Raw genomic sequence first — 13,278 nt, 5'->3', positions numbered from 1 at the left:
AAGATAGATATTCCTTGTTCGAGTTAAGACATTATGTTCTGATGACTGTTAAGTTCTGGTATAGGTCTAAGTTCTGATTTTTCAGTCTAACCCTTTACTTGACTTATCTGTGAGTAAAATTTGGTAACAGTCTCAGATTAATTTCGAAATGTTGAAGTGGAAGATTAATAGTCTATGGTTAAAACATAATGGCACTCGTCCTTGAACAGTTCACTCTTGTTACATGTGCACATTCCTTTTCCAATGACTATTATTCTTTTTCAAGTCTAGGGAGACGAGGTAGACTTAACTCTATCTGTCAGCATTAAATATCTTCGCGTCTCCTGGCATTCTCTTGCCTATATAATCAGCCACTTCACTTTAGCCCTTTCATCAATTTTTCTCACAATCTTAACTTCATATTCTTTTTCAAAAGCATCATGGTTCGATACAACATGTTTTTGAATTACCAAAATTTTCATATGGAGCTAAGCTGCGCCGACTGGCAGCAGGAGTGGCATGTAACTGCCATTCCTGAAGAGATATGGGGCTCTGTCCCACAGGCGGTGCTGAACCAACTTCTGTTCTTCGAGATGGACTACCAGCTTCATCTTGATCGATTGGAGGCGGAACGGCGGGAAGCTATCCGTCAGCAAGAGCGAATCATTCGACTCGCTATCTTGTTTGTCGAAGATAGGAAGAGGAAGATGACTTAATCTCGTCTTCTTCCTGTTCTTCTTCATCCTCAGCTTTGTCAGGCTTCTTAGCTAGGACTAAGGCTGTTGATGTTAGATTTAGAAGCTTAGGACAAGAATGTAAAAGTTCTGATGTAATTTCAATTTCATCAATGTATTATTTTGATATATTAATGGAATTTGTTTTAAGTCTTATGATCTTGTCTCTGAGAAATTTTGATATGCATTGATAAATCCTGATAAATATTCTGATGATCGTATAAATTGTGTCTGATTTTAAGTTCTGATACTGTTTTATCAGTACTTACTTAACTGATTGATTTTACTCATTCTCACACACAGTTTTTTTTTCTCGGAATATTAATATTGCAGAGTAAAATATCTGAATTAGTGGGAACAGTTTCAATTTTAAATTAAAACTGATTCACCTTGATTAATGGAATCTAGGTAAGTGAAACGGTTTGTTTTTCCTTGAAAAACTGCAAGTGGGTGGTAATTATTCCTTATTTACCGTGCCCATTACTTTTTGCTTTCTCTATGTAAAACAGGTGTCAAGGTATTTCCCACTACTTTTAAATGCATGTCTGCCATGTGTCCTCAACGGTTACTTTTTGTGTATAAGTAAAAGAGAGCAAAGATTGTCAAATCTTTTATTTACCATTATATTTTATCTCTCTCTTTACTTTTAAACTCTCTCATCTTCTGACGATTTTCTTTTCAGAGGCATTTTCTCAAACACATTACAGGTTACCGTTTTCTTATCAAAACATAATGGCACCCAAGGACATTTTCTTTGATGGAGCAAAGTTTGTTCCTAATAACTTCTCTGCGATACTACACACTACAGAGGCACCCTCTGAATTTCATTTTATTCAAGACTTTCTCACAAGTTCTGATATTGGGTTTGCTCTAACTGAGCCTACATCAATTTCTGGGGTTCAAGTACTGGAGTTTTGGAGGAGTGGAGTATATGACAATGGTGGTGCTCACGGGTCCCCAAGTTTAATATTTTCATCAGGGGAAAATGAGTATGTTGTGACTCTGTCTACGGTTAGACAGGCATTACAGCTTCCTGAGGACTGTGTTTATTCTACTGTTGATGACTCAGTTCTTCAAAATATGATGGTTAGTCTGGGATATGAAGGGACATTGACCAAGCTTGGACAGTTGAAGAGATCCTTCATACGGAGGGAATGGAGTTTCTTCTTTGATTGCATTACCAAAGCTTTCGCCAACAAATGTACAAATTTTGATGCAATTCCCATATTCAGCCAACAAATCGGGTATGCACTTCTAAATCACACTGATTTTGATTATGCACGTGCAGTTTTGGGTTCTATTGGGGATAGGATGACAGAAGATCGCAATACTGTATATTTTGCAAGATTTTGTCAGCTTATTTATAATTTTTGTTATAATTCCCCCCAAAATTTTGGTGATCTCATTCCATCTTTCAGAATAGCTAAGAGAGCTTTTACTGATTTATTATCTTCTGATAATAAAAAGGCTGTGTTAAGACCCCTCTTAATACCTTTATCTGTCAAACAAGCCTTAATCACCTATGATCCTGTTAAGTACACTGCACTTTATCCTGATGTTCAAACATCAGAACCTGGTTCATCAGCACCTACCATCTCTACTCAGCCACCTCAAACCTCTCAACCATCTCTCAGAACATATCTCAAGTCCTATGTGAAACCTACATCTTCCAAGCCAAAGAGAACAAAGACTGTTTCTCACACACCTCAGAAGAAGAGGAGGATCACCTTGAGAGATGACTCAGATTCTGAGGAACCGATTCTTTCTTCAGAACCTGTGGTAACTGCAGCTGAGAAAAAGATTTCTCAGAAGGATTCTGAACTTGGAGGATCTAAGCTTCTCAAGAGGCTTAGAAAAATGACAATTCCTGACACTTCCAAGGACTCTAAATTACCAAGGACATACCAGAAACAGAGGGCAAAAAGGCCAGTTTCAGATGATGATGAGGAAGCAGCTAAGGAAGGGGATCAGGAATCTCTGATCTCACAAGAAAAAGAATTTGCTCCAGTTACTTCTTCTCCATCCACTCAATCTCAGGAAACTGTATCTGACAAGGCTAATTTCCCATCTGTGTCTCTTGGTCATCAAGGCACAAGTGCTGATAATGCTGATCAACACTTAGTTGTGCCTGGAGTAATTTTCTTAGAAGCTCCAACAACAACAAATCTTTTGCCAACAACTGTTACTGATGCTATTAAAACTCCGGAATTATCTAAGTCACCTTCTCTGCATCTAGACACTGATGATCAGACTTTAGGTGAGCATCAGGATTTGGCTGTTGATCAGAACTTAGCATCAGATCAGCAATTAGAGGATGCTGACGCCTCCATTGCTACTCACACTGCTATTATATCAGATGATACTGATTCTATAAGTTCTGATGCTGCACATGCTGGGGATACTGGTGATGCTGCTCCAACTGCAAATACTGATGCAGCAGGTCCTTCAGGACAAATTCCTCTTTCAAAGTCTGAACTAGTAAAGAAGTATGTTACAGAGGAACCACCAGTGCCTTGGAGTGAAACTCCTGCAGGACAGGAGTGGACTAAGGAATGGAACTCAGTCTCATGTATTCCATCTGCGTTACATCTTACTGAGCACTTTACTAAAGCTGATGAAATGTTAAATTCTGATGATTTCAAAGCTCAGCTTCGTGTCACTGCATTGAGTACTAAAAATCTACAAGGTCTTCATTCAATTACTCATGCCGAAATACACAAGATTCAGGAGAACTTTACCAAACAAGAACAAGTTTGGAAACTTGATAAGAAAAAGTTCTTTCAACCATCTATGGACAGGATTGCTTATATTGAGAAGACTCAAGATCGCCAACAAGCACAGATTGATAAAATTCTGCAAAATCAAGCTTCTCAGCAATCACAACTGACAGAAATCCAATCTTCAGTGGAATTGCTTATCTCTCTTCTACTTCCTGCTGATGCCAAAAAGGGGGAGAAAGTGATTAAGTCCAAATGCAAGGATGACAAGACACTGCAAGGAAAGGATGATGAAAAAGATGACCAAGGAAACTCTGGAATGGGTGGAGGTCATAGTCAAAGTAAAAGATTCTCATCAAGAAATGCTGAAATTACAAGTCACAGGATAAGTTCTGATACTGGGAAGAGATTAAGTTCTGATACTGGTAAAAGAATAAATTCTGATGAACTTCTAGATCTTGATGAAGAAATGTCAAGACAGTTATTTCTTCAAGAAAATCCAGGAATGGACTTGGAAAGTTTAAAGGAAGAAGAAGCTAGACTTAAATCAGAGAAAGTCACATCTAAATCCGAAGCTTCTGGTAAAAAGTCACTTCCAAAACTGAAAGGTATTGTGATTAAAGAAAAGGCACAAACTGAAGCAACATTTGCTAAATCACAACCAAAGATAGACCCAAGATCCAAGGGTAAAGAAAAGGTTGGTGAACCTGTTAAAGTCTATGTACCTCCTGAAGATGAAGAAATTACTGATGACAAAGATAATCTTGCTCTGACTTCAAGAAAAGTTCTTAAAACAACCTCTGACACAGCTCAAGTTGTTCAGAGTCAAGAAATTAAAAGTTCTGATATTCAAAAGAAGCAAGTAACCTCTGACACAGCTCAAGTTAACTTGATATCAGAAGGAAGATCAAATACACTCCTACCAGGATTCACTAAAGCAAAACAAACTCAACCTTTGAAGACTACTGCAAGTCGTTTTGAAGCTAGAGTAGTTACTGGAAAGGAAGCTAAGAGATAAAACTGGATTGGGAAGTGCTGATGAAAGAAGAGTACACAACACTACCAATGATCCAACTTCCTTGTGTGAACCAGGAATTGGAGCAACTCCTGAAAGATTGAATCAATTGGAATCTGTACAAATGGTTTACCATACCTACTTGAAGGAACACATCTTGTTGTATTTCATGACAGATGGTAGGGTTTATCATATAAGACAAAATGCCATTCCATTGAAGTATTTTGAAGAATTGGAGCATGTATTATTCTTACTTCAAGTGGATGACAGATTGACAGGGACTGCTGCAAATTATTTGAAAGAACAGATTCAGAGACAGAAAAGACTTTATTCTGTTAAGTCTGACAGCATATATGTTCCAAAGTACAGAAATCACAATGGTGATATTGTTGATATGAAGCCTAATACTGCACAGATCAGAACATATCTTGGTATTAAGGGGCTTGAATTCAATCTAGAGTCTAACAAAGCTTATGTCATAAGACTAGATCGGGAGTTGAGAAGAGCAAAGATTAATGATCTCAGAGCTGCAATATTTCAAACTGGTGAAGATACTGCAGAGCTTAAAGATGTCAAACGGAGAATGATTGATGAACTCAGATATGCTGAGAAATGTTTGTTGAAGAATTATCTCAGAACAACTCCTGACATCAGAGAGATCAGAAAATGATGAAGCCAAGTCAAAGATCTACAACTACTTAAATTCTGATGTGTATACAGACCAAAGTTGTTATCAGAAGTTGAATTGGTAAAAGCTTTAAGGACTGTAAGTTGTAGTTATCTTGTCTATTTCTCATGCATTTGTACTTAATGTTTTTGACATCATCAAATATCTGTTAAACTTGTATATTTTGATAATTTACAAGTTGGGGGAGATTGTTAGATATATTTGATAATGTCATGGCTAATATGTTTTATGTTTAGATTTCAGATCTTATTTGAACAGAACAAATCAGTACTTAACTGATCAGTACTTATACTGGACGTCAGAACTTAAGGGATATCAGTACTTATGTTATCAGGAGATAAGCATCAGGAGATAGATATCAGAACTTAAGTGCTGAAGGACGATCAGATAAGGACAGTAGCTGATTAAAGTTAAGAAGATCAAGATAAACATAAGAAGAGATATGCATGAAGAAGGAATTCCGTAAAGAATGGAATACTTGGAAGGAAAGATATCTGATTGATATATATTAGGAAGCAGAATTATATTCCATATCAATTAGCGATTATCTTGTAACTGTGTAATATATAAACACAGACATAGGGTTTACACTATAAGTGTTATCATTATCGAGAATATTATTTACTATAACCCTAGCAGCTCTCGTGATATTTTGTTCATCACTGAGAGATAATAGTTCCAGATTGTAACAGAGTTTATTGTTTCAATAAAGTTTGTTTTCTGTTACATAAGTTCCTGAAGTTTGATTTGATTGTAATAAACACTGTATTCACCCCCTCTACAGTGAAAGTGTGACCTAACAGTTAATCCTTGAAGCATTCGACGAACAAGATCGAGACATGACCATTAATGTCTCAAAGCCGTAGATTGGCACCATAACCTTTGACTTGTCGTCGTCTATGGAATATGGTTATACTAAACGGATTAAGATTCAAGGTGAAACATTCCATCTGAGTCCGATAACCATTGAAGTAGAGGAATTAGGAGGGTTCAAACCCGGAAGGGTACCGACTCTGAAAAACAAGTCATGATGGGAAATTGATCGCATTTCTGTATGGATTTGTGGGGGACTGTTAGAAAATTAGGATTTTAGAGCTTAATTTAATTATATTCTTGATGTTAATCCTAAAATCTAATGATTGAAAATTGTTCAATGATATTTGAACTTAAATTTTCATGTATGGTTTTAAGAATTTTCTTAATGAAATCCATATGAAATGAGAGTTGAAAGTAGCTTGGAAAAGCTTGGAATATTTGAGAATGTTTGTCCCACATTGAAATAAATAAAGGGGGTTGTGTGCTTTATATGGTATTACCCACATGAGTAGTATACAACTACTAAGGTGTGTGATGGTCCATTGTGTTGTTGTGTGCTTCACGCGCGCACCGCACCGTACCGCACCGGACCGGACCGGGTCGAAGGGCGATTTGGGCGAATGTCTCGGCGTCTCGCGTACGCGAGGCGACCTGGGCGAGGATTTTATTTATTTGAGAATTATTTTAAATTATTGGGCTGGGTACTGAAATAGGCTAAGTCACTTTGTTAGTGGGCTTAGTCTAAATACATTGAACCTGCAAATAATCTGATCTATAACAAGTTCTGATATCAGAATCAGAACTTACGAACTGATGAATAAAATCAGAACTTAACAAGTTCTGATATCAGAATCAGAACTTAAGTACTGATGAATCAAATCAGAACTTAACTTAAGTTCTGATAATAATGTGGGTGTTAATGTGAAAAGCTGTTACAAATAATTTAAATTCAAAATCTGATCAGTTTTGATTTTTTCATTAATGAAGCAGTTTAATTCAGACATTAAGTGTGTTGACAGTTTCATTTTTCCTCTCCTATAAATAAAGGCTAAACTGAATGTATAATTGATACACACTACATTCTCTTTTCTTCTCTTCAACCTCTCTGCATTTCTCTCCCACAAGTCCTGAAGTGCTGATATTTTCCGGCGACTGAGGTGCTGGTCGAAGTGGAGCTTTTGTTACTGCTGTTAACATAAACTCCGAGCTGTTTTATCCTGGTGGAGATATTGTGCGCATCCCAAACGCAGCAGGTAGGGGCAATATTCTCTTCAAGAGCAGCCAGGACTTCGAGCAAGGCCTGGTGACTCAGCTGTGATCATTTTTCTTGGCATTTTGTATCTGTGAACCTTTATTTTAGTCACTGTTAAAAGCTATGGTTTCGGGTACATCTTTCTTTCTCTCCTCGTTATTTCAGTTACTGATTTTGTTTACCTGCATGTTTTGTTTTGTTAACTGTGGTCTTGGCCTAAACTTGCTAAATTCTTTATACACTTATTTCTATGTTGCTATATTTGTTAGTGAGTTTTATAACAGGGATTGAGGTAAAAGAAGTTTGTAATTAGCCTCCACGCCTGTAAATAGATAACGTTAATCAAATGACACAAATTGATCAGAGTGTTGCATCCAGCATCATTGGATGTTCAAGTTTTGAGACTACTACATTACATCATAATGTATACAAATAAGATTAGAGTACTTACCTGAAACCTCTTAAATACATCGTCATATGACAGTGCTATGGTTCGGGGACTGTAAAGATCAAGAAGCTGTGCCCCCGTGACCATTACACACACTATTGCTAACGTCTTGGACACTGGCGTTATAGATTTGTAGTATCTATAAAGACTACAAATTAAAAAGGCAGGTAGTTAGAATAGTAGACCATATAATTATATACAAATTAACATTTTTTTCCTGATAAATTACAGAAGAAAATTTTGATGATCCTTCACTTTGTAATTGAGTAGAATGAGCAAGTGTAGAGTACATGGAAGACTTACTGCAATATGGTTTCCATGTTATATGTTGGGTGTTTTCTTTTTGAAACACATGAAATAATATGTACTCCTTCCGTTCCTATTTTTACTTAGTATACAACATAACCAGTAATTGCTTTGGAAATTCCGAATTTGATGAACTTTTGTTTGTAGTCATGATCGAAATTAACAAGTAGAGATGTGCCAAGTGTCTTAATCGTCTTGTTAAACAAGTAGTGGGAAAGACTTAGTTTAACAAGACAATTAAGTCTTTCATGTTGGAAGGACTTGTAAATGATAGTTTTCCGCTTGTCCCACATATTTGTTTTGCTGGCCGTACTTGTTGGGCTGATAGCTTCTCCATCCCTAACAAGAACTACATTACATATTCTCTAATACATTCAGCTCGGTTACATGCTAAAAAGACATTAGCAAGTAAAATCACTAGTAATTTTAAAATTTTTAATATGATTTACATTGAATATAATGTTGTGGAGAGAAACAGTGCAGTCCTTAAAAACAAACCTTGTTAAAGTTAATACAGGAACTCATTATATCAGATATTCAGTTGCAAGTTTTTCCCAACAATTTCTGGAAATAAATGGATTGAAAGGACTTGCTCGCAGAAAAATGTGTTCTACATTAATTGGAGTAGAAGATTTGAACAAACGGGTTTTAATGGATGTTTGTAGAGGAACAAGCTGTATCTGATCCATATTATTATAGCCTAGACCCTTCTTCTCTCAGTAATATAAGATTGAGTATTTGAAACTCAGTGAAGAAATGAACCCGTGTTTTTTTTCCAATTAAGCTTAATTGCATCTGTCTTCAAGAATGGTGCCTCAACTTTAAATACATAAAAGAGAAAGTAAAGTGATTCAAAGAAGGATAAAGCATCAAGTTCATCTTGCGTAAGTAACTATGTCACACAAGGTAAGTCTCACTCATAATCCAAGTGCTCTTAATAAACTAGTAAATTTTGAGAGACATTTCCCAAGGCATTTGCCTCTGAGCTGTCCGTTGCACGACCTTATCAAACGTGGAAGTCATGCTGCTCAATCTGGCCGAGATTCTTCATCTCAATATTGGATATTCCAACCATGATGCGTCTAATATTAGCAACTCTAACTCTGCCTGTAGTGTCTGTAGAATTACCACAATTGGTCGCTAAGTCCCGATTTTGGATAGCTCAAAGTTTTTGTGTTTGTTTATAACTGATGACTGAATTCCCCAAAATCTTAACGTAAAATGAGCGTTAGCTTATAATTTGATCATAGCTCCGAACTCCCAAGTATTATTAAGGTAGAACTTGTTTAATGTTAAATTTACTACATATGCAGGCCCTTTCAATCAAAAACAACTGTAAACTCAAATGACCTGAAGATCAGTAGTTTGATAAATCTCGGAACATTGTACAGAGATATACCATAATGTCCACAAAAAATCAGACTCATAGAGCATGACCAGAAATCCAGAATATAGAGATTTAAATCCAAGTCTAAAACTGTAATCAGCATTGCATTCATATAAAAAAACTCGTGATCTGGTGCACAGCAAGTATATACTTGGTACCTAGCGAAGTACATACTTTCATTGCGCCAAGCCATTGCATTCATATAAATCAAATACAACTAATTCAGTTTAGTTATAGCTCCTCAAATTCATATAGAGTGCCTGATGGTATATATCATATAACGATCATGATATCATACTGTATGAATATCAGACAGAATGACTAAGAAACACAGAGTTTGACATTTGCAAATTCCGAAAAACCAAACATTTCACTCTAATTAATAGATACCATCCAATAACTCTACTACCTTTTTCATTGTAGGCCTATGCTTGGGAGCAGCTTCATCTGTACACAGCATAGCAATCCAAAAAAACTCCACAACTTGTTTCTCTTTCAATTCATTACTCGAAATGGAACAATCAATAATCTTCATTTCCTTATTTTGTGCTACCATTTTCGTACACCATTCCACTATTCTAATATCCTTTCCATCCTCCTTGAAAGGCCAATTAGGCCGCCTCCCCGTCGCAATCTCTAGCATCAAAACACCAAAGCTATAAACATCTCCCATCGGCGTCGCTAACGTTGACCCTTGAAAATACTCTGGTGGCATATACCCCATTGTTCCTGCAACTTGGGTCGATACATGCGAATGCTCTTCTTTCATCCTTCTAGCTAATCCGAAATCAGCAATATGAGCGCGAAATTTTGAGTCCAGTAAAACATTACTAGCTTTAATATCTCTATGAATAATAGGAGGTTCCAAATTATGCATATAACATAGTCCTTTCGCAACATCAGCAATGATACTTAATCTCGTTTCCCAAGATAACGTTAATTTCGGTTCTGACATAGAATCGTTATTACCGGGCGACGTGTCACATAACCATTGGTCCAAACTACCTTTTTCTAAATACTCGTAAATTAGTATCCGATCTAAATTCGTGGCACAGTACCCGAGCATCTTGACTATGTTCGGGTGCTGGGAGATCTTTCCCAGGGTTTCCATTTCTGCACGAAATTCTCGGAAACCCTGGAAAGCGTCAGCCGATAATTTCTTGACCGCAACCGTACGGTTCATAAGATTTGCTTTGTACACCATACCGAAACTCCCGTCACCGATGATGCGATTGGCAGAGAAATTTTCAGTGACTCTAACGAGGTCAGGGTACGAAAAGTTGGGTAGACTTTGGTCGAAGCTAGCAGTCTCAGACATAGAAACTGAGGTGGGAGCAGTTCGAGTGGTGTTTCGGGGTGGTGTTACATTGTTAGTTTTAGACTTTTTGCAGAAGAAGATGAGGATGGCAAAGAGGACAATAACGATAATGAAGCTTAATGTTGCAGCTAATGCACCTTGGTAAAGTGAATCCATGGAGTTTTGGTTAGATGAGCAGAGTCAATATCGAGAGAGAGAGAGAGAAGTAGAGGACAAGCAAGAGCCGCCAAGAGCGGTGGAGTGTTGTATAATGATGATCCATTTTTCTTCTTCATGTGCTTGCTTAGTCAAGTCAATGCTCGCATACACCTCTTTTCTCTATTATTGCTTCAGTAAATCGTAAAATTTGCTGAACAGTTCAGAGAGTAAAATGACTCAAGTTTCGAACTGAAATACAACATATAAACTTCTATTTTTTAATATTATTATTATTAGAACACGGTTAGATACTGGTTAAAAGTTTATCATATAGTGCTCTGGGTTCGATCATCACACCCTCATATTTTAAGTTTATATGAATTTCCTTTTTGCGATCAATGAATTTACAGTTTAAGTGAAAGATACATGAGTGGTAAAAAGATGTGTAAAAAAAATTGAGGGACTTGGGCCCACACGTCTTTGCTTAACTTTCTGAATTTTTGTCAAGGCCTAGGCCTGCAAGACATCATATTCCAGCTTTTGACTAGTTCAACCTTTTATATTATAAACCCGTTTCTAATATTCCATTTTCATGTTTTGTAAATTTGTACATCTTTGGTAGGAAAATATGGTTCATCACTAACATGTTACTAGTTCGTTTCGCCTACTTTTGTCAAATAGTGTGTAGGTTTGATATGCAAAATCCTTCTATAACATTAGGATAAAATTCATAAGATATTTAATTTATTTTTATACTAAATTAACAAACTTACCCTGTATTTAATTTTAAAATTAAAAAATATATTGGTGGAAATTCTGAGTCTTTCTGTACAAAAATTTATGAGACTTTTTATTAATGTATTAAAAATAAATAATTTACCCCTACTTTTAATATTTATACAAAAATTGTTGTTTGTGGGAAACGAACTCAAATATTTTCATTCAGTTGTAAATTTTCACATCACTACACCAAATTGTCATATATATTTTTAATGATACATATAATATATGACTTTAGTAAATAATGAACATTTTATTTAAATTCAAATAAAATTAATGGATCATATTTGTAGAGTTAATTTTAAATAATTGCACTTCAAATATAAAGTTAGGCATGATACACAAACTAAATCATTAGTTTATTTATTAATCAATTTTTAGTTTAAAAACATATATTGTACCATAGTACAATATATAAGAAGCATCCAATAACTCTATTAGTATGAGAATTTTTGGTATGTGCCCAAAAACAAATTCGTGCGGACCTAACCAAAATGGACAATATCATATTAATTTAGAGTTAAGACTCATCCGTAGGCCAACAACTAGTATGCTCATGTTTCAGTTGGATCTTGGGGGAGTGTCGGGATGCGGTAATTCGATGTGGGGGAGTGGCGATTGTAGATTTATCAATGTCTTGTGTCGAAAGTATTCTTGGTGGTCTTCAAGAGGCAGGTTCTACGAGGTGAATCGTGGCGGTGAAAAATGTTGACTGATTTATTATTGAAATAGGAACACGGGTTATGTGGTTCTAGGTTTTAGGAGATAATTGTTGGGTACTGTCAGCACAAGTACCACATCGAGAAGAATAGGGATAATTCTCGTGTATAAAGAATAACTAATGAACCCATTAATACGAGACATTTTGGGATGAGCCCAAAAATAAATCTGTGTAAGCCTAACCCAGAACGGACAATATCATACTAATGTGGAGTTAAGGCTTGCTCGCGGCCAACAAACACAATTGATAATATGCATCAAACGTACTAACCTTACATGTAGTATATTATTATTTTTAGGACTTGGCCCAATTTTTAAAAGTATTCGAAATTTGACATGAATTGTCATAAAATTTGTTAAAATTACGACAATGTGTTAAACTGATTTATTTTTCACATTTCACTTTTAAAAAAGAACTAGCTTTATAATATTACTAGTTTAAAACCCATGCCATGCACAGATCGTACTGATTTTTTTTTTGTGTTATATAATTTTTTAAAAAAATTTGAATTAAATTCTTAATTTTGTTTATTAAAATTTTAAATGATATGATTTCATGATATTATATTAATACATATATCTGTTATTAATTTTTAAGAACAGTTAAACCTAGTTAAAGTAATAACCCTGTATCGGAAAAAATATTATTATTGCGGTACGTGAAAAAGACAATATTACTGGTTGAACGGAAGAGTTTTATTGATATTTCTACGTGTGTTTAAAAAAAATAATATTTAAGTTTTTATGAAAGTTGATTTTTAGTTCAGATCAATAGGGTATACTTAGTCTAATATTAATTTGATTTATCCCGGATCAGTGATTTACATTATTTTATTTTAGCTCGGTAGACCAAATCAAACTAATTATTTTGATTTAATTTTAATTTTTTTAAGCTCCGGATCAATAAAATAATTATATTTTAACTGGTCAAATATTTTTTTTTATTTTTGTGTTAGTTTGGATCAAAATCATATAATATT

At 35.4% G+C, this 13,278-nt stretch overlaps 1 protein-coding gene across 1 annotated transcript; it reads right to left on the bottom strand.

Annotated features, from left to right (window-relative positions):
* Positions 1–8,914: 8,914 nt before the first annotated feature.
* LOC141712315 (leucine-rich repeat receptor protein kinase EMS1) lies at positions 8,915–10,938 on the bottom strand. The gene has a single exon (XM_074515198.1). The coding sequence runs from the start codon at positions 10,814–10,816 to the stop codon at positions 9,722–9,724; it is 1,095 nt and encodes a 364-aa protein (XP_074371299.1). The 5' UTR covers positions 10,817–10,938; the 3' UTR covers positions 8,915–9,721.
* Positions 10,939–13,278: the final 2,340 nt, after the last annotated feature.

The sequence above is a fragment of the Apium graveolens genome, chromosome 3 (assembly GCF_009905375.1).
Source record: "Apium graveolens cultivar Ventura chromosome 3, ASM990537v1, whole genome shotgun sequence".
Lineage (NCBI taxonomy): Eukaryota > Viridiplantae > Streptophyta > Magnoliopsida > Apiales > Apiaceae > Apium > Apium graveolens.
The sequence above is the reverse complement of the archived record's forward strand: the minus strand, read 5'-3'. Positions and strand labels throughout refer to the sequence as shown.

Excerpts from the sequence above, each read along its gene's own strand:
- LOC141712315 (XM_074515198.1), bottom strand. The coding sequence starts at position 10,816 with ATGGATTCACTTTACCAAGGTGCATTAGCTGCAACATTAAGCTTCATT.